The 22,119-nt window shown below is 44.8% G+C and overlaps 1 protein-coding gene and 1 pseudogene across 1 annotated transcript; one reads left to right on the top strand and one right to left on the bottom strand.

The window, feature by feature from the left end:
- Nucleotides 1-651: 651 nt before the first annotated feature.
- Nucleotides 652-13,974, bottom strand: Cfap20 (cilia and flagella associated protein 20). Its single transcript, XM_090357023.1, has 6 exons — nucleotides 13,652-13,974; nucleotides 3,650-3,729; nucleotides 2,850-2,961; nucleotides 2,422-2,610; nucleotides 1,719-1,829; nucleotides 652-1,069 (listed from the first exon to the last, which is right to left on the bottom strand). The coding sequence occupies exons 1-6, from the start codon at nucleotides 13,733-13,735 to the stop codon at nucleotides 1,064-1,066; spliced, it is 582 nt and encodes a 193-aa protein (XP_090213149.1). The 5' UTR covers nucleotides 13,736-13,974; the 3' UTR covers nucleotides 652-1,063.
- A 5,598-nt stretch (nucleotides 13,975-19,572) lies between these two features.
- LOC150047061 (chromobox protein homolog 3-like) lies at nucleotides 19,573-19,973 on the top strand (annotated as a pseudogene).
- The last annotated feature ends 2,146 nt before the right edge of the window (nucleotides 19,974-22,119 follow it).

Genomic DNA, 22,119 nt, shown 5'->3' with positions numbered 1-22,119 from the left:
ACCAAATGTCACACATAGAATTGCCTATATTAGAGTGCTTAAGTCAGACCACAGTGGCTTATGCCTATAATCCTAGCTACTCAGGAGGCTGAAATCAGAGGATTATGGTTCAAAGCCAGCTGGGGCAGTAAAGTCTAAGAGACTTTGATTTCAAGGGTCAAATGGTTTTTTGCTCAAGGCTGGCTCAAGTAGTAGGGTGCCCAGCCTTGAGCAAAAAGGCCAAATGAGAACATGAGGCCCTCAGTTTAAGCCCTACTACCAGAATGAATATACACAAAGGAGTCATTCCAGATCGGTACAGAGGTCTTATTCTTGTGCTTTGTGTATATTTCACAGCATGAAGCATATGACATGCTGGAAATAATTCAACTTGTACTTCATAAAGGAAAAAGAAACACCATCATTTAGAAAGACAAGCTAAGGGGCCAGGAGTTTGGTCTAGTGGTAGAGTGCTTGCCTAGCATGCATGAAGACCCGGGTTCGATTCCTCAGTACCACATATATAGAAAAAGCCGGAAGTGGTGCTGTGCTCAAGTGCTAGAGTGCTACCCTTGAGAAAGCCCAAGGATGGTGCTCAGGCCCTGAGCTGAAGGCCCAGGACTGGCAAAAAAAAAAAAAAAAAAAAAAAAAAAAAGACAAGCTAAGAACAAATTTACAAACCAAGAATATAGTATTTTATTCATTTCCAGATTAGAGTATCACACAGCATATACATATATTTAGATAATATAAAATAAAGAATAAACCATAGGAAGGAATATTGGTGTGAGACTGCCTTGCAGGACATCTTAGTTCTGTGAGTTCAAGGTGAGGGGGTCCCCCCACGTTGAGGCAGGCAGCAGCAGGATCCCCACAATCGCAGGTCACTCAAAGTACTGCTTTCCCCTCGGGACTTACAATGCAGCTAGCAGAGTCATGGCATGTCACTGGTGTCCATGACAACGGACACCAAGTAGTAAATAAACCACAGCAAGGTGAATTATTATATATCATTTTTTGCACTGTCCTCCTTTTTAAACTAAGAATCATGTCCAGGGTCCAGTTCCCTTGAGCTGCATTCCAGTTATTGCTGAAAGAAAAGCAGAAAAGAGGCATCTGTTATTAGAAAATACAGGGTCAGTGCACCAGCCACTGCCTCTGGTGATGCCCTCATGGATTCCTGGTGTGGGGACTGCCTGTGTCTGCGGCAGCAGGAATGCATGCATCACCAACGGGGGACCTATCGATCTAAGTACTGGGGACAAAGGCTTAGTGAAGGCCAGTTTTCAAAGAGGTCTGTGAGTTGGGTGCTGGCGGCTCATATCTATAATCTTAGCTATTCAGGAGGCTGAGGTCTGAGGAGTACTGTTCAAATCGAGCCCAGGGCAAGACAGTCTGTGTGACTCTTATTTCCAATTAACCACCAGCTGGAAGTGGAGCTGTGGCTCAAGGTGATAGAGCACTAACCATGAGCACAAGAGCTCAAGAACAGTGTTCAGACCCTGAGCTCAAACCCCACAACAAAGAAAGAGGCCTGTGAGCCAGAGGCTGCTCAGGAAGGGAGACAGCAGGTAGAGGTGGAGACGGCAGGCTGTCCAGACTCTATGCTCCTGCTGAAGAAAGCCTAAACTGTTAGGATAGAAAGGCCTCTCTGTGCCAACCTTGCAGGCCCAGAAATGGACCCCTGGATGACAGCACAGTCCAGCATGCCCGTGGCCTCTGCTGTGGAAGCTGCTTACCTTTGCCTTGTTCTGAACTGGGAGATACAGTTTGAACTCTGCCGGCAGCTCATCTTCTGAGTAGAGTCTGTCTGAGAAGTACACCCGGCGGATGCGGCAGTTGGCGTGGATCTGTGGAAGCAAGACTCGTTGACAGGCATGACAGCACTGCTTTCCTTTCATCCTGCTCTCCTAGAGGCTCTCCCGTGGCCTTCCCTCAGCATTGTCAAAACCTTATCTTAAGCATCCTGCTTAGGGGTAGATTTGAGAAAATGGGATTTTGCGTCCTGAATTTACTTGCCTCTTGTTTGTGCAGGTCTTAGGGTTTGACGTCAGGGCCTGGGTGCTGTCCAAGAGGTTTTTTGATTAAGGCTAGCACTCTACTACTCGAGCCCCAGATCCACTTCCAGCTTTTTTCTTTTTTAGTGATTAACTGGAGTTAAGTCTTACAGACTTTCCTGCCCAGGCTAGCTTTGAACAGCAATCTGCAGATCTCAGCCTCCTGATTTGCTACAATTACAGGTGTGAGCCACCAGCACCAGTTTGAATCTACCCTTTAGATCTGAGCAGACTTCTCAATCTTTCCCAGACCTGTCTGAGACCACTGTCCCTGAACAGTGACTTGGGAACTCTAGCTAGACAGCCCTGTTGTTCTGCCACATGGGCCACGGCAGCCCGACAGGGCATATCCCACCACGGGGCTACGTTCACAAGTGGCAAGTACCTGCACTCTCAGGGTCTCGATGTAGTTTGTGCCATATGCTCTCCGGGTGAAGTCGGATAAGTTGAACTGAATCTGGTTCCACCCATCATCCAGCCGCATGGGCATGGTACAGATGAAGGGTTTCACCCGGGTGGTGCTCTGGTAGTTACTTGCTCGAAACCTCCGGCGCACATTCTTGTCATCTAACACCTGCAGAATGTGGAGGAGAAGGTCATGCCAATTCCCCCTTGTTGAGGGGAGAACCTGAACCCCTACAGCCTGCTTTCCTGAGGCTGAAGCCTGGGAAGGTATTCTCCAGTGAACACGATGCTAACCTTCCAGCTTATAGTGCTGACCACAGCTAGGACATGAACTTGACAGAGGTACTATGGGATGCTAGTCATCCCTCTGTCTGGCCAAGGACGGTCAGTTCATACGCATCCACTCACCTGGACCTCGAAGGTAAAATACTTTTTCAGGTTTTTGATAATCATAACGAGGAAAGGAAGTTTAATTCCCAGTGTCTTCTTTGGGTCTGCAGGACATGTGATGTATGTGGTGCTACAGAGAGAAAGGCAGATGCAAAAGGTGCAGACAATTATCCACAGAGCTCCTCAACTATTCAGTCAAAGAACATTCCTAACCTAGGCTGGTGGTATATACCTGCAATACCAGATGCCCAGGGGGTTAAAGCAGGAAGACTGAGCCCAGGAGTTTGAAGCCAGCCTGGGCCACACAGAGAGACTCTACCTCAAAACCCAAACCAAAGCCAAAAATTCTGGACTCAAAAAAAAGCTTAACACAGTACTAGAAACTACCAGAAAAATACTGGACAAACACCAAATGAGTGGAATTTAGGAAGTTCTCCCAGTTCAAGAAGACTTCAATTCTGGTCCAAGAGAATTATGAAATGACAGAAAACCAAATTGAAGGTCATTGTAGCACTGGCCCTGGCTGTCTGACCAGCAACACCCTTCTCACGCTCTGGGTGAATATTAAGTGTGTGGTTAACACACTGTGCTTTCTGAGTGCTAAGCATGGCCAAGTATGTCGCCCATAGCTACTTAACCCCTGCAGTAAGCCTATGAGGCCATGGATGGCCCTGTCCCTTTACAGACAAGGGCCTGGGGATTAGGTAAGTAACTTGCTGAGGGCAGCTCTAAGCAGCAGCCTGTGCTATTAACCTCTGTGGTGCCCTGCCTCCCTCTCTGGTGTGCCACAGGTCTAGAGAAAAGAGTTAGCAACTCACCTGACATTTGTCCCTTCAATCTCTAGCACCAGGGACTGGATGTCATTGTCAGTGATTCTTTTTATGTGGCCATTCCGTACCTACAAGGAAGAAAGTTAGGGATGAATATCTGTATTTTCAACACAAGTTTTCTGTGTTTCTGTATCTACAGTCTACAAGAGCGGTTACTGAGTGTGATCTACTTTGTGGTGTGTGGAGTTCTCTCAGGTGACATCTGACATCACTCCCCCTTGTCTTCCTTCAAAACCACTGCCGAGATAGCAAGCAAGTACCAGGCACCAGCTAAGCATTCAAAGTCATGCTGACATCTGGAATCTGTCACCCTAAGCGTTGGCACATCTGAATAGACTGGAAGAGGGATTTAGACATTCCTGGAGACTACACTCACCAGAGATCGCTACAGGAAGCTGGAGGTTCTGGGAGCCCACGAGGCCGCTAGCATAAAGAATGCCTTCCCACAGAACATCCTCCAGTGCCATTGTCACAGAAGGAATGTCGGGCTAGACGGGCCCCCATCTCCACCAATGTAGCATTTCTCAAGACACAAATGTCACATTGAAATGCTTCTCAAACAAAGCTGGTGACATTCAATGCCCTCCTGCTTTGAATGCTGGGCTTCTTTCCAAGGGAGATTAAGAGCACAAAGGCTCAAGTCTGTATGGAACATGCCAATACTGCCCACCTCCCAAATGAAGTGAAAATATTCCTCCTGCATGTTCTGTGGAGAACCAGGAAGGCTTTTTGGTGAAGGAGGAACTAGTCAAAAAATTATTTTCAGGGCCAGAAGTGTGGCCTAGTGGTAGAGTGCTTGCCTAGCATGCACGGAGACCTGGGTTCGATTCCTCAGTACCACATACACAGAAAAAGCCTGAAGTACTGTTGTGGCTCAAGTAGTAGAGTGCTAGCCTTGAGAAAAACCCAAGGACAGTGCCCAGGCCCCAGGACTGATAAAATAAATAAATAAATAAAAATTATTTCCAAATAACATAATGTAGCTTTACTGATAAGAACTGTAAACAGGATAAGTGCCAGTGCCTTACACCTGTAACCCTAGCATCTCAGAAGACTGAGATCCAAGGTTCATGATTCAAAGCCAACTGAGGCAGGAAAGTCCATGTCACTATTATCTCTAACCACCAAAAAAAGTCCAAAGTGAAGCTGTGGCTTGAGTGGTAAAGCACTAGCCTTATGCACAGAAGCTCCAGGATGGCACTTAGGCCTTTAGTCCAAGCCACAGTACTGTGCATACACACACAAAAGAGCTGTACACACTAATTTGATAACATATACCATTAATTGTTCTCAATAACATAAGCATTCTTTAAAAGGCACATACTGACGGTAAGAGTTTAAAAAAGGCACATGCTGACGGTAAGAGTTAAACTGCGAAGACTAAGGAGTAATGAGGGCCTGAAGATACCCCATGCTACAAAGTAACATGTTGCTATTATACTTACTTATTTAAATATTAAAAAAAAATGGTATCAGTCCTAAGGGGCTTGAAACGCAGGCCTAGATGCTGTCCCTGAGCTTTTGTACTCAAGGCTAATAATGCTCTACCACTTTAAGCCACAGTTCCATTTGAAGCTTTTTGGTGGCTGATTAGAGATAAGAGTGTCAAAGACTTTGTTGTCTAAGCTGCCTTCAAACATGACCTGAGGATCTTAGCCTCCTAAGTAACTAGGATTGCAGGTGTGAGCCACTGGCATGGAGCCATGTTGCTGTTTTAAAGCACAGCCTCGGGCTGGGAGTTTGGCCTAGTGGTAGAGTGCTTGCCTAGCATGCAAGAAGACCCGGGTTCAATTCCTCTGTACCACATACATAGAAAAAAGCTGGAAGTGGTGCTGAGGCTCAAGTGATAGAGCTGTAGCCTTGAGAAAGTCCAAGGACAGTGCTTAGGCCCTGAGCTCAAGCCCAGGACTGACAGAAAGAAAAAAAAAAAAGCACAGCCTTAACTGACAGCTCTAAAGTCTGAGTTAACAAGAGGGCTCTGTGCTCCAGAGACCAGCCACATCACAGGGCTGTGCATTCTGCCCATCTCAGGTTCAGGGTAGATGATGAAGGCTGGAACACCAGCCACCAGTGCGTCTCCAAGTCAGGTGTTTGTGAGGAAAACAGGGGAGGCAGAAGGGCAGGAACAGGGGCAGTGACATTTCTGGACTTCCACTTGCTCCAGGGGCCAGCTAACTTCTTCTCTAGGCTTTCTCTCAGTATTACCAAATACAACTGTATTCCCAAATTTAACTTCACAGAATGAATGAATGTGCACAAAACAAGGCAAGATGGAGGGAAAGGCTGGCTCTTTTGAAGTAATAGCTATCAACTGATTCGTCTTCTCCAGAGTTTTAACCTGATTGGTGATAAGAAACTAAACTTTGTTCATGAAGAAAAACTGCTCATGAAAACCAGCCTTTCTTTGCTCATGAAGAAAATTCAGAACCAAAGAAGAAAACCAAAAGTGTTTCCAGGCTACAAACTTCAAGAGCTCAGAAGGCAAATGAAGCTAGTGTTTTATAGTGCATTATGCTGTTTCTCCTTCACAAATGCCTCTTTACTGGAGAGAAGGGTAGGTAGAAATGCAAAATGTAGGACAAGAACAAAGGAGAAGGGGGAAAGCTTGGGGCAAGGCCCCCACTACCCTGGCAATCCCTACATTCAACTAACAAGGAGGACTCCCTCCTCAGACTAGCTTCTCACAAACACACAGAACAAGGTGCATGGCCTCGGAAAGTATCCACTTCCTTTCCTTAGCTGCTTCTGGTTCAGAAGACAGTGGGCAGGCCTGGCTCAGAGACTCCTTAGTGTTGACATAGGTTTTTTTGTTTGTTTGTTCTGTTTTTTCTTTTTTGTGGGTCATGGGGCTTGAACTGGCCTGGGTGTTATAATCTGAGCTCTTCAGCTCAAAGCAACCAACCACCCTACCCCTGGGCCTAGACATTGTTCCAGAGCTCTTCAGCTCAAGGTTACCACCCTACCCTTGAGCCAAGCTCTATTTCCATTTTTCTAGAGGTTAATTGGAGATAAGAGCCCCAGGTCCATTTGTGCCCAGGCTGGCTTTGAACCTAGATTCTCAGATCTCAGCCTCCTGAGTAGCTAGGATTTGAGGCGTGAGCCACCGCAGCTGTTCATTTGTTTTTATTCATGCTATATCATCATAACTAAAGTGTGACCTCTGAGTGCATTATTCTCTCTCTCTTTTTTTTTTTTTTTTGGTAGTCATGGGGCTTGAACTCTGGGCTTGGGCTCTGTCCCTGAGTTCTTCAGCTCACATTGAGCCACAGCACCTCTCCTGGTTTTCCGGTGGTTAACTGGAGATCAGTCTCATGGAGTCTTTGTGCCTGGGCTGGCTTTGAATTGTGAACTGTGATACTCAGATCTCAGCCTCCTGGGTAGCTAGGACTACAGGCTTGAGCCACCAGTGCTCAGCTAAGTATGTTATTCTTAAAAAAAAAAAAAAAAAAAGGAGGCCAGGCACAGATGGCATGCCTGTAAACCTAGCTACTCAGAAGGCTGAGATCTGAGGATCAAGGTTCAAAGTCAGTCCAGGCAGGAAAACCTAGGACATTCTTATTTCCAATTAACCACCAAAAAAACTGAAATTGGAATGTGGCTCAAGCAGGAGAATGCTAGCTTTGAGCAACAAAGCTCAGGGACAGAACCTAGGCCCTCAATTCACGTCCTAGGATCAGCACCAAAAAAAAAAAAAAAAAAAAAAAAGGGAGGGGGGGTGGATATGGAATATTTGTAGTTCATGAACTCCCTTCACACCTACCAGCTGGGGCTGGAAGTGAGCAGGAGCCTCAGAAGCCAGGTTGCAGGCAATATGCAGTTCAGATCTGTCTTGGTGGTGCAGACACCACATGCAGACCTCCTCCCATTCTCACCCTCATTCTCCCAAGCTTCATGAGTTGCTGGGGCAACAAAGAAAGAACACTGATGATCCCTCCATTAAGCCCAGAAGGGTCAGGCTGAAGGGAGAAAACACTATGCCCATAGTCTGCCAACACTCCACATTTCTAGAGTGCTTTAAAAATAACCCAGGAGCTGTGTCCATCCCCGCCCCCACCCCACTTTCAATGTTCTGGCTCCCCCCACTCATCCAGGCAGGCAGCTGAACCTTCAGCCATCTGGCATCCTGGTCTTAATGACACATGTTCCCATGTACTTAAGCTATCAGAGCTGTCTGTCCACTGCAGCAGGCAGGCAGGCAGGCAGGCAGGCAGGCATCTCCTCTGTCAGAAAACAAGGAGAGGGAGCCCCCTGTGGGGAGAAGTGGTTATGACTCAGGCTGCAGTAGGCTGGGGTTCTTTCCTCTTAACTGCACTTTGTTGTTGTTGTTGTTTTTTCCTCTCTCACTCCAGTCACGAGGTTTGGACTCTGGGCCTGAGCACTGTACCTGAAGTCTTCAGCTCAAGGCTACTACCCTACCCCTGGGCCTGGGCCTTATTCCTGAGCTCTTCAGCTCAAATCCTATCCCTTGAGCCACAAAGCCACTTCCAGTTTTCTAGTAGCTAACTGGAGACGAGTCTCACAGTCTTTAGTACCTGGCTTCGAACCACGATCCTCAGATCTCAGCCTCCTGAGGAGCTAGGATTACAGCTGTGAGCCACCATGCCTGACTATCTTACTGCACTTTCTATGGACTACCTATAAGGCAGAGGACAACAGACATACCCAACATTCATCTACTTAACACAGGGGCAAATATGTGCCTTCAGAGGGTAAGCATAACCAGGCTGCATGCCCTTGTCCAGTTACTGACAAAAAAGAACATTGAGGGACTGACCGTGAAAGCAAAAATCACTTCATTACCTTTGTGTCCAAATACATTCACTTCCACTCCCAGAAACTAGGGAATGGAAGCAGAACACTATCCAGTAACACCAACAGAAGATGGCTACTCATGTTTATGTCACAGGAGAATGGGGAGAAGCATCAGTGGTATGGAGAAGAGGAAGAGGAAGAAACGGGAGGAGGAGGAGAAAGAGAGAAGAGAGGAAGGGGGAAGAGAGGGGAGGGAAAGAAGAGGGAGAAAGACTACCTTTTATGGATTAAGCTCTTCTCAGCCACATGGGATAACGAAATAGACTGAAACTATCCCATTATTTTACAGGAGACAGTGGGGACAGGAACTCTCAGTACTCTCCTTACAATCCAGAGCTATGCTTACACTAAACCTAACAGTCTTTCTATGAATGTAGGATTCACTAGTCCTGGAAGTTAAGAGAACACTAAAGAACTCTCCACTTTTTTCTAAACTCTTGACATGAAAATGCACAAATGGGTCCATCCAGAAACTGTAGGCACATTAATTAGTTTTTGATACAGGGGATTGTTTTCTAGGCAAGAATTCTACTACTCAAGTTATGATTCAACCTTTTGTTTTGGGGTTTTTTTTGTTTGTTTTTTTTTGGTTTGTTTTTTTGCCAGTCCTGGGCTTAGGCTCAGGGCCTGAGCACTGTCCCTGGATTTTCTCAGGGCTAGGGCTCTACCACTTGTGCCACAGCACTGCTTCTGGCTTTTTTCTATGTATGTGGTACCGAGGAATCGAACCCGGGTCTTGGTGCACGCTAGGCAAGCACTCTACCACTAGGCCAAATTCCCAGCCCCCAACCTTTTGTTTTTTAAAAATCAGTTTCAGGCCAGGCGTGGTGGCTCTCGTCTATAAATCCTAGCTACTCAGGCATCCTCGCTGAGATCTGAGGATCAAGGTTCAAAGCCAGCCCGGGCACAAAAGGACCTGAGACTCTTATCTCCAATTAACCTCTTGAAAAACAACAAAGTGGGGCTTGCTCAAGCGTAGGGCAGTAGCCTTGAGCTGAAGAGGTCAGGGACAGTACCCAGGCCCAAAGGTAGAGTGGTAGCCTTGAGCTGAAGAGCTCAGGAACAACACCCAGGCCAAGTGCAAGCCCCACAACCCACAAAAAGAAAAAAAAAAAAATCACTTTCAATCCATCTATTATTAATTCTACAAAGAAGTTTCACTTTGTGATATTTCTATACATATAATGAATATTAGGTAACATGTGATACAATTTTATTTATACAGTAGTTTACCAAAAAACATGTTATCTAATGTACATTACATGCATATGTGAATAATCAGTGATATCACCACCACCACCCCCTTTTTTTGCCAGTCCTAGAGCTTGAACACAGGTCCTGGGCACTGTCCTTGGACATTTTTTGCTCAAGGCTAGCATTCTGCACTTGAGCCACAGTGCCACCTCAGGCTTTTTCTGTGTATGTGGTACTGAGGAATCGAACCCAGGGCTTTGTGCATGGTAGGCAAGCACTCTATCATTAGGCCACACTCCCAGTCCCTTTATTTTTTTTATTTATTGCCAGTCCTGGGCTTGAGTTCAGGGCCTGAGCACTGTCCTTGGACTTTCTCAAGGCTAGAGCTCTACCACTTGAGCCTCAGCACCACTTCCAGCTTTTTTCTTTTCTTTTTTCTTTTTTTTTTTTTTTTGCCAGTCCTGGGCTTGAGCTCAGGGCCTGAGCACTGTCCTTGGACTTTCTTAAGGCTAGAGCTCTACCACTTGAGCCTCAGCACCACTTCTGGCTTTTTTCTATGTATGTGGTACCGAGGAATCGAACCCGGGTCTTCATGCATGCTAGGCAAGCACTTTAACCACTAGGCCAAACTCCCGGCCCCCTTCCAGCTTTTTTCTGTGTATGTGGTACCGAGGAATTGAACCTCGGCTTCGTGCATGCTAGGCAAGCACTCTACCCCTTGGCCAAATTCCTGGCCCCTTTTGTTCTTGAAATAGGATACCAGTAACTTTACTCAAGCTGGCCTCAAACTCATGATACCCCTTGTTTACCAAGTAGATGGGACTACAGGTGACTACCACTATACCCAGCCTGTAGCTAGACTGTACGTTTGTGTTTATGTGCATGCATACACACAGTACTGGGACTCCACTACCACCTGAGCAGCAGCACCATTCTGAGGTTTTGCTGGTTAATTGGAGATAAGAGCCTCATGGGTTTTTTCACACAGGCTGGCTTCAAGTTCAGCTTCCTGAGTAGCTGGGATTGTAGATGAGAGCCATTAGGATCCAACTTGCAGTCATATCTTAAGCTCATTTCAGAGCTAGCAAGTGCAAAAGCTTTGAAAGAGAACAAGATGGAGGCCGCTGCTGAGAAGGACCTGGTAAAGTGACCCTGTGGAACTAAGTTAGGAGCCAGACCATGGGCCCTATGTCCTCAGAGGCACGTTAAGAAGTGGAAGCAGCACAGTGTAACGACTACACTACTGTAATTTCAGAAGTCTAGTTTTCCCTGCCTTCTTGTTTCTTAGGCATCTGAATGCTGGCTTCTGTTATAACTTGATGTAGAGCAAACCCCTCAGTTCCTTGTCATATTTAATACTATGAGCCAAGCTTCTAATCCATACTAACTATATGCTATAACTTGGTTACCTAGCATTTTATACACATGCTCATTTTAATCTTGACAGCTCTGAGAAGTAGTTAAGACAATTGGTTTAACCCTTGTCCAAAGTCACACAGCTAGAACACAGTACAGGCAGGAACAAGTCAAGGTACAGGCACAGTCCAGCACAGGACTTTCATGAGAAGATACTATAGAGCTATTGAAACTTTCCACATGACTCCTATCTGAGCCTGGAAGATGAAACGGGAGAGGTAGAAGCCCTGAATCTCAAAGTGTATCTGGTAAGTCACTGGATTTACAAATAATTAGTGGGAAAGTCATGTTCACAGAAGGCCGCAAATTCATCCATACTGTGACTAGAGCACAGAGTCCGAACAGACATTACAACTAATTTTTCAAACATATACTACACAGATATCAAATAAAATGTTTCTTGGTATAAATTCAAATGAACATAGTAAAGTTTTATGAAATTAAAATGCTAAAGATCAAAATAGGCACATCAGTCAATGAAGAATCACTGGCAAAGGCTGAAGCCATGTCTAGGTAAATGTGAACGGCCCCACCCACACGGTTAAACAACTATGCCTGACTCCCTGGAAGCAGAGAAAGTATATGCTCTAACTCTAAGCCTCAGAAGTGTATATAATGCCTGCCACTAGATGCTGCTCAATAAATCTTTGCTAAGTGTACCAATCTTCAGTGTTTCCCTGACTGGTCTGGATTCCGGTCACTTTCCAAGAACTCTCTGAAGTAGCCAAAAGGGAGTGGGGGTGGAGTGGAGACACGTCTCCTAAACACTCTTCAGTCTAGTCTAAATACATTACACTTAATTAGCGTTTGCTATTTGAGGATTTTGTTTAAAGATGAGTGTTCCCCGAGGTTTTCTTTGCCCATGGACTAACAATGTGTTCATGTGTTTATGTCATCAGGGTACCATCGACCTCTAGTGGCGTTGTTAAGGGACACAGGGCTCCATGGTAACTTTGCTTCTATAGTCCATGTGTAAACATGTTGACGAGTCAAAAAGCTGCATTTGAGAAATAAAGCGTGTACCACAGAAGATCAAAACCAGAACTGTTAAGATAGACAACGTTGACAAGTTCCAATTAGTCACAACAGAGGCTTCCCTCTGTAATTCTTTCCATATGATTTCTCTGATCTTCTCTGAACTCCTGTCCTCCTACTATATCAGGTCCTATTCTCTCGTTTAACTGTCTTATATGGATACTTGCTAGAATTGTATCCCAAGTTCAAGTGGCACACAGCGCTACTCTCCCCAGGCCTTCTGACTGCCCGCACCCTAGGCAAGCACAGCCCAGCTGTCTCTTTAAAAAGTTCCCAGGTAGGCTCACTCTGGGTTCTCTGCAGAAGTGCAATGACGGAAGCCGGGAGTTTGGCCTAGTGGTACAGTGTTGGCCTAGCATGCACGGAGGCATGGGTTCGATTCCTCGGTACCACATACATAGAAAAAAGCTGGAAGTGGTGCTGAGGCTCAAGTGGTGGAGCTCTAGCCTTGAGAAAGTCCAAGGACAGTGCTCAGGCCCTGAGCTCAAGCCCAGGACTGGCAGCGCAATGACAGTCTATCAGTTTATTCCACTGATGAAGAAAACTACATAACTAAAATCCTCAGGAATATGAAAGGGGGGAAAAAAGGGAAGTTTTCTATGTTGAGCCTTAGCCGCTGTCTTGTGAATCAAAGAATTTGAAAGAGAAGTCTGGTTAGACTGCTCAAAGACTCAACCTCCCCACTACCTCTGCAAATACCATGAGGAACAGACTCCCTCAAGGTTGGTGTCAGACACAGACTTGCTCAGCAATGAAGCCAGGTGTCCATGTGCTGTCCCAACCTCTGTATGGCCTTGAGCTCTCCAGACAGTTGTTGTGGGATAAAATCCAAAATTGCTTCATTACTTTTCAATTAGTTAAGCCACTCCACCTTTAAGGCCTCTATAGAAATACTGCTCAGCATATTATCCTTCTCCATTCCCACAGAAGGGCAGAACTAAACCACTTGACTTCCACATGATAGGTGCTCACCTCAACCTTAATAGTGGACAGAGTCATCCCATCGTGGGGTTAGGGAAAACTTGGGCTGCCTGAATAGAAATCCTGAGGCTTGCATTTGGCTCTGAGTTTTATTAATCCAGTTAAGACTCTGACACCACGTTTCGGGTTTTCCCGATGGAGAAATCCAGCACCGAACAACAGGGCAGACTCCCAAGTCACAGTGAGTCAAGGAGCGGGCGAAAAAGGGTCCTGAAAGGCGAGTTTGTTGGGGATCCCGCGAGGGTGGCTCTGCCTGAACAGAGGCCCCGTGTTTAGGGTTCAGCACCGTGCCTGGCACGAGACAGGCCACGAGGAGACCTGGGGGAGAATCCCGTCCACAGCAGTTCCTTTTCTTCCCCCAACGGGATGCGGCGTGTGCATGCCCTAGCCACGCCCACCTGCACCCCCTCTCCCTGAACTCACTCGAGGCCCCCACGACGGAGACCGAGCAGCGGCCTCCGGCCCCCACCAAGTCCCAGCTCCAGGCAACGCGGACGACGAGGCGGCGCCGCCGCGCCTGCCCCCCGCCCGGCCGCTGCCCCGGCTTCTGACCTTCTTGTCCCAGATCTGCAGGGGCTTGCTGCCGATGCTGTACAGGATGGACAGGAAGCCGCTCTGGAACGTGTTTTTGAACATCTCGCCGGCGGCCTCGTCCGCGGCCGCCCCGGGGTCGCGCTAGGAGGCCGCGCAGGGGGACAGCAGCTGGCCCGACAGCGAAGGCTAAGGACGGGCCTCGTGGTGCGAAGAGGGGACGTCGAGCTCCCGACCTGCAGCCACCGACCGCGGGACTTGGAAGCAAGATGCTAGGTCCGTAAGCCTCAGCTTCCGCAAAGCCTCCGTGTCACGACAGAAACCACAGCAACTGCCGCCGCCCCGCTCTCTCAGGCCTAAATGGAGGCGGAGCACCGCCTTCAGCTCAAACCGGATCCCTCCGCACGCCAGAACCCGTCCCCCCGGAGCGCGGGACCCAACCCTGTCAAGGCGGACCTCGGGGCTTCCGGTGTCTTCCGCCCGTAAGCCCCGCCCTGATCCCGCCCCCCCGGTGGAAAGAACTTCGTTGCCAAGGGACTATTTCCCCCCCCCACTCTAGTCTCAATTTGCTACTAGAGAGCGGAAGGAAGCAGGATTTCATGGTCCTGTGGTTATCGTATTACGTGTTGTCATGGGAACCAAGCGAGGGGTGAGGAGGAGGCGCGACAATCAAGCTCCGCCCCTGTGGGAGGAGCTACAGGTGCAAAATTGCAGAGGAGAGGCCAGGAAGGTGGCTCTGCTATATTTTAGAAAATAAATGCTTGTTGGTTGAGTAAAAGATAAACTTATTAAGAGTTAACCAGTATTGAGCTAAGTGCCTTATATGCGTCATTAATTGTAAACAAGGTCTCTAAGAATGGATGCAGTCCATTACTGTTGAGAGAAATAAATGAATTGCTTAAACACCAAGAAAAAAAAGAGCCTGAAAATTGAAAATGAAGGGCCGGGAGCGTGGGCTAGTGGTAGAGTGCTTGCCTAGCATGCACAAAGCCCTGGGTTCAATTCCCCGGAGCTACAGACACAGGAAAAAAAAGCCAGAAGTGGTGCTGTGGCTCAAGTGGCAGAGTGCTAGCCTTGAGAAAGAAGTGTCCAAGGACAGTGTCCAGTTCAAGCCCCGCATATGACCAAAAAAAAAAAAAATGAAGTCGATTTGGCTGAATTGAGCTAATTGGTGTTTTGGGGGGAAAAAATCAGAACATGAAGGAAAGAAATAAACCATAATACTTTTAATGTGAAAGACCACCCCTCAAACTGGGAGACTTCCACTGGTCACAGTGTTGAGTTAAATATTATATCGTATGCCTAGGCTGGGCTGGGAATTATGGCTGACAGAAAAAAAACAGTTTGTAGCTAACACCACCTTTGTAGTAGCTTTTACCACTGTAGTTGTAAATTGTAAATTGAACAAGGCTTGGGCCTATATTAATTTATTCAATCTTCTTTGAATAATCCAACCAGAATTTCGAGACATAGAAAAAAAGAAAACATAAATTTTATTACAGTATAAAGTTAGAGCTTGTAATACGAAATTGTTATTTTTGGATGAATTCTAGACACTATAAACATCAGGCGAGTGATCATCTATATGTTGATTGTTACTAACTTGTTCAAAATACCTTCATAGGAAAAGAGATGAGCTGGGCAGATTTTGGTAGCTCACACCTTAGATGCTAGCTACACAAAGCTGAAATATAAGGATCCTGGTTCAGAGACAGCCTGGTCAGGAAAGTCCACGAGACTCTTATGTCTAATTAACCACTACAAAGCCAGAGGTGGAACTGTGGCTCAAGAAGTAGAGTGCAGCTCTGAGTCAAAAAGCTAAGTGACAACACCCAGATCAAACCCCATTGGTGCATACACACACACACACACACACACACACACACTCACATGAAAGAGCCTATGAAACATTTAAGAAAGAGAAATAATCACACAAGTTATGATAATGATCCAAATACTGCATACTACCTTACCCATTTGAAATTGTATATAAATAATTTTCTAGAAAAACTTACCAGTTCCAAGTCTAAAAGTAGAAAACTAGCCAATAATCATAAAAGTAAAAAAGGAAGTTATCCACCCTGTTTCAGAAGCTTCTTATTTTCTCAGTTTATTTTCTTCTGATTAATATAGTTTGAGAAACTATGAAAAACAGCACCAATACTCTTACCATTCAGAAATAATTATATGCAGCTATACATTGTTCATGTTTGCCTGTCCTAGCCTCCTCATCTGGAATTAATCTATCCTAACTCATCTAATCATGAATAAGTAAACAGATGCAGATGTCTACAGGAGTTTTGTTTGGCCTAAAATAGACACATACTAGACTCACTGTCCAGCACTATGGTTTTAAGTCTACACAACATTGAGCCTATATGCATCTAATACATAGCTTGCAAATGCATAGCTTGCCCAGTTACACTTCCATCATATTTTATCTATTTCTCCACTCCAGAGAATGTTTGTCCTATGCCTTCCCTTAAGGACCTTGTGAGACCAGGAAATAACAAACAGGAAAAATAAAAATTTTCTCTAGAGGGAAAGCAAAGGAAGTAATGACATTGTTCCCCCCCCCCAATGTACTTATTACCTGACTTATGAAATGGCAACTCTTTTGTACAACACCTTAATAATAACAATAAAATTATTTTTAATTTTTTTCTAAAAAAGGACTTTGTGAGAATCTCTTTTGCATACATACCCAGTATCAATGATTTTAGATCACAATATGCACATACAATTGATTTGATTAAGCAACTCGTTCTGTTGGTTGGTTGGTTGGTGTTGGTACTGGGGTTTGAACTCAGATTCATTCTTTCTAGGCACTCCATGTCTTGAGCCATACCCCCAGCCCAATTCATCCTCAATCTGATTGCACTACCATATGGGTACTGACTAGGTCCAACCCATCAATCACTCCTATTTGCCTGTGGCAGCCTTCTCCCTTCTCTGATTTGCACCTTTACCACCCCAAAGTGGCATCCTACTTGTGCCAGCCAGGAGAACCGTCTCACTAGCTCTGTTCTAATAACCATTGACTCTGCTAAGAACAAATCCTCAGCCTTTACTCTGACTTTCTTTAGTTTGTCCCCTAACCCTTTATGACTCTCTGTCCCACAGCTTTCTTCTCATTCACCTCTGCGCTTCATTTGTGTGGCCCTCCTCCTAGGCTGGTCTGCTGTGCTGGCCAGCTCTTCTCTTCATTGATTAGTGTTTCATCTCCGTATTATCTTCCCATGGCTGTGTTTTGAGGTTCTCAGAAACCTCAGCTGAATACACAGACTTTTTTTTTCCTCACAGGACTCTAGAGGCCAGATGTCCAAAGTTGGGGTCTGTTCAGAGCCATTTTCCATCCAAACACACTAGAAGATTCCTTCTTGGCTTCTGTTAGTTCCAGGTATTCCCTGGCTGCTGGTAGCATAATTCCTATTTATCTGCACATGCCATTTTCTCTTCTTCTTATGAGGACTCCAGTCACCAGATTTAGAGCCACTCCAAATCCAGTATAGTTTTCACATGCTTAACTAATTGCATCTGCAAAACCCCCTCTTTCCAAAAAAAGCTTACATGATGAGGCCCCAGTTGAACATGAGTCCCAGGGAGAGGGGTACTTTATTCGGACATTTTGAGCAATACTCTAACCACTCTTCTCTGTATTCAGCTTTATTTTTGCATTACCATTAGACTGTCTAAATATTTACTGTTTCCCCCTATTTGCAGTTTTGATCTGGGATAAAGAATTTGATCTAGCTGGGCACCAGTGGTTCACACCTGTAACCCTAGCTACTAAGGAGGCGGAGATATGAGGATCACCATTCAAAGCCAGCCCTGGAAGAAAAATCCATAAGACTCTTACCTCCAGTTAACTATCAGAAAACCAGAAGTGGCACTGTGGCTCCAAGTGGCAGAGTGCTAGCCTTGAGCAAAAGAGCTTAGGGACAGGATCCAGGCACTGCGTTCAAGCCTGTCTTTCTGACAGATATATTCTAGGGCCAAAGTGCCTGCATTTTTAAGTGGGTATGAGGTAAGTATGTTTCAAATTAGTTATGGATGTAAGATTCCTAGCCACTGTAGGGCCAGCAAAGGCTCTTTTTCTTTTTCTTTTTTTGGCTAGTCCTGGGGCTTGAACTCAGGGCCTGAGCACTGTCCTGGGGCTTTCTCAAGACTAGCCCTCTACCACTTGAGCCACACCACTTCCTTGATATGTAATACCAAGGAATCAAAACTGGGACTTTGTGCATGCTAAGCAAGCACTCTACCACTAGGCCACATTCCCTGCCCTGTCTGAGGATCTTGGTGAGGATCTTGAAGCTAGCCCAGGTAGGAAAGCCTCTAAGACTCTTATCGTCAAAAAGCTGAAAGTAGAGATATGGCTCAAATGGTAGAGTGCCAGCTTTGAGTAAAACAGCATAGAATAGCACCCAGCTCTTGAGTACAAGTCATAGGACTGGCATGTATACACACACACACACACACACACACACACACACACACACACACACAGAGCACTGTATATAGTCTCTGTGTATTGAGTTGCTCTAATAACTTTCTCATTAAATAGGAAACTGCCTCCACGTAAAATGAAAACAACTGAAGTATGGGTGTGCCCTTGAAAATTAAACACATACACACATACACACAGACACACACACACACACACACACACACACACTGACAAGGGAAGTTCTAGCTTTTCTGAATTACTCACATTAGTAACTGTTTTCCTGAATTACATTCAATTCTTTTCTTTCTTTCTTTTTGTTAATATTTGATTTTAAATTTATTTTTAATATATTTTTATTGTAATTAACAGAAGGGTTACATTATATTCACCAGATAGAAGGTGCATTACTTCACAAACACTGATACCCAATGGTAATCAAGTCTTGCGTCCTGACTCTTGCGCCTTGCCTTGTCTCAGCAGAAAGTTATTAGACATGGCGTTACTCGGCCATGAGACTCTTATCTCCAATTTACCACCAGAAAACAGGATGTGGTGCTGTTGTTCAAGGGGTAGGGGTGGTAGCCTTGAGCTGAAGAACTCAGGGACAAACATCCAGGCCCAGAGTTCAAGTCTCACAACTGACAAAAAAAAATTAAATTTGCAGACAATGAACGCATGAAAATTTTTGATTTTACCAAACTTAGGGGTTCCGATTTAGAACTGATAGCATTTGAATGCTTTGGAGGATTTTGTCAGTTTTCTTTTTACATTTTTTCATATTAGCTATTGAAAATGATGTGATGTCAACTGAATAGGTAAGTTTGAAGTATCAAAAGTATTAACCAGATTAAATGTACAAGCACTATTTATCATTATACTGTTTTGTTTTCCCTCCTTCAGGACAAAGGTCTCACCATCATTCAGATCCTGCCATATCAGCCTGTGTATTGGGGTCCACAGGTGTATGTGTGCCCAACTAGCTTGCTTGCTTCCTCTCCCTCCCTCCCTCCCTCCCTCCCTCCTTCTCTCTCTCTCTCTCTCTCTCTCTCTCTCTCTCTCTCTCTCTCTCTCTCTCTCTCTCTCTCTCTCTCTCTCTCTCTTTCTCTCTCTCTCTCTCTCTCTCTTTTCCTGGTGCTTGAACTCAGGGCCTGAGCACTGTCCTTGGGCTTTCTCAAGGTTCTAGCACTTGAGCTGCAGCACCACTTCCATCCTTTTCTATGTATGTAGTACCAAGGAATCGAACCCAGGTCTTCATGCAAGCTAGGCAAGCACTCTACCACTAGGCCAAACTCCTGGCACCAACTGCTCATTCAGTTTTGAATTGGGCGACCCAAGTTAAAGTAAAAAACACAGGTTCACGGACAGTACCCAGGCTCTGAGTTCAAGCCATATGACCCCCCCCCATCCAAAAATATAAAAGGGAGATGCTGCGCTGCACGATCGCGACCAGGAGCATGAGGTGGTGAATAATAGCTCATCAATTCTACCATTAAAAATGGCCTCTAACAAAACTACATTGCAAAAAATGGGAAAGAAACAGAACGGAAAGAGTAAAAAAGTTGAAGAAACGGAGCTTGAAGAATTTGTTGTGGAAAAAGTACTGGACCGGCGTGTAGTGGATGAGAAGGTGGAATATTTCCTGAAGTGGAAGGGATTTACAGATGCTGATAACACTTGGGAACCTGAAGAAAATTTAGATTGTCCACAATTAATTGAAGCATTTCTTAATTCTCAAAAAGCTGGGAAAGAAAAGGATAGTACAAAAAGAAAATCTTTATCAGTGAATCTGATGACAGCAAATCAGAGAAAAAGATACTGCTGACAAACCAAGGGGCTTTGCTAGAGGTCTAGATCCTGAACGAGTCATTGGTGCCACAGACAGCAGTGGAGAATTGATGTTTCTCAGGAAAGGAAAGATTCAGATGAAGCTGACTTGGTGCTGGCAAAAGAGGCAAATATGAAGTGTCCTCAGATTGTAATTGCTTTTTATGAAGAGAGACTAACTTGGCATTCTTGTCCAGAAGATGAAGCTCAATAATTGTTTGCCTTGTTTCTTATATATATTTATACATATATATAAAATCTGAGCCTTGGTTTTTGAAGTAATGGTGTGAAACAACCACACTCTAATGAAAATCAAGTTTGTTTGGTTTTTTTTTTTGCTTTTTTTTTTTTTTTTTGCCAGTCCTGGGCTTGAGCTCAGGGCCTGAGCACTGTCCTTGGACTTTCTCAAGGCTAGAGCTCTACCACTTGAGCCTCAGCACCACTTCTGGCTTTTTTCTATGTATGTGGTACCAAGGAATCGAACCCGGGTCTTCGTGCATGCTAGGCAAGCACTTTAACCACTAAGCCAAACTCCTGGCCCGAAAATCAAGTTTGATATGTTGGTTTTGAAAGTAGTATTGGGAGTTGTTGAGTTTGTTTGTTTGTTTCCCTCAATAGCACTGGTTACTTTGAACAAATATAATTAAGGCTTTCTGTAGTTGCTTCCTTTATCAGAAAAGAATATTTAATAGCATGGTATATTTCCTCTGTATTCAGGAACAGATTTTTTTTTTTAATAAGGCAACTTTTTCTGGCCATTACTTAATCAAAACAACTTGTCTTTAACTGCTATGTTGAAGGACCATCCTGAATTTTTTTTGTGTGTTTGTGTGTGTGTGTAAACAAAATACATAGGTAGTTTTTTGTTTCGGAGATTTTGTTTGTTTAGAGGTGTTGGGCATCAGACTGAGAGCCTTGCATAAGTAGGCAAATGATGTATCACTGTGTTACATCCCTGGCCCTTGTTTTAGTTTGTTATTTAAGACAGGGTCACTAGGCAGCTCAGGCTGGCCTTGAACTTACTAGGTAGCCAGGCTAGCCTCAACTTTAGGTCCTCCTGCCTCTGCCATAGATAGCAAATGTTTGCAAAATGTCTTGAAAGGAAAAGTATCTATCTACAGCCTCCCTCACCCAGATGAGACAATTAAGATAAATTTTGATTTCCTTTCATTAAAAGTTTGTGTAATGAGCATTTCTTTATAGAGTATTAGAATCTGTATACTAAAAGCTCATACATCATGAGCTATCTAAGACTCTGCTCATGGAAATATAAAATCAACTGGTTAGAGATTTCGACTATTTAGGACCTGCTGGCCTAAATGAGTGAACAAAATTTTATAATTGTTGACCTGCATGCTTTTTCTTTACCCTAACTCATTCCTAACATGTAGGCTCAATTTTTTTCAGTAGTGGGTTACTGGTTCCACAAAAGCCAGAAAAACAACTTTGTAGTAATCAGAATGTTACCCAACTGTATATTGTTTACTTTATTGTAAATAATGGCGAACAGTGGTCAATAAAGTTTTATATTCAAAAAAGAAAAAGCAAAAACACTGCGCCAGGCCCAGATGGCTCATACCTATAATCCTAGCTACTCAGAAGGCCGAGATCTGAGGATTGTGGTTTGGAGCCAGCCAAGACAGTAAAGTCCATGAGGCTTTCATCTCTAATAAACTTCTCAGAAAACACTGGAAATGGTGCTGTGACTAAGTGGTACAGCATTAGCCTTGAGCACAAAGATACTCTGGGACAGTGTCCAGGTCCTGAAGACAAGACCCAGGATCTGCAAATAAATAAATAAACAAGCAAATAAAGATATATCTAGGGCTCAAGTGGCACTGTCTGCTTAACAAGCACAGGGGCCACAGTTTAAAAACCCCATACCATAATAAAAATGTTACCAATTTGTAACTACAGAAACAAGATTTATAAATCGATTTTAAAGGCACAGACACATTGAATTTTTTTTAATGCACAACTTTAATTACTAAAACATCATTTAAAACAGTGAGTGATGGTCAGCATCCCTTTTCAGCGCACAGAAGCCCTGGTTAGGTGCTAACACCCAGGGGACAGCAACCATTCAGGCTGGCCCAAGTCTAGAAACTCACCTGCCCTTGAGGCACACAGGGACACACCACAGTGTAAGACAGCTCTGATTCCGGCCTCTCCCTGCTGTGGGAGTGGCAGGGAGGAAGAGGAATGAGGTGAACATCTG

The sequence above is a fragment of the Megascapheus bottae genome, chromosome 24 (genome assembly GCF_031878675.1).
Source record: "Megascapheus bottae isolate mThoBot1 chromosome 24, mThoBot2.hap1, whole genome shotgun sequence".
Classification (NCBI taxonomy): domain Eukaryota; kingdom Metazoa; phylum Chordata; class Mammalia; order Rodentia; family Geomyidae; genus Megascapheus; species Megascapheus bottae.
The sequence above is the reverse complement of the archived record's forward strand: the minus strand, read 5'-3'. Positions and strand labels throughout refer to the sequence as shown.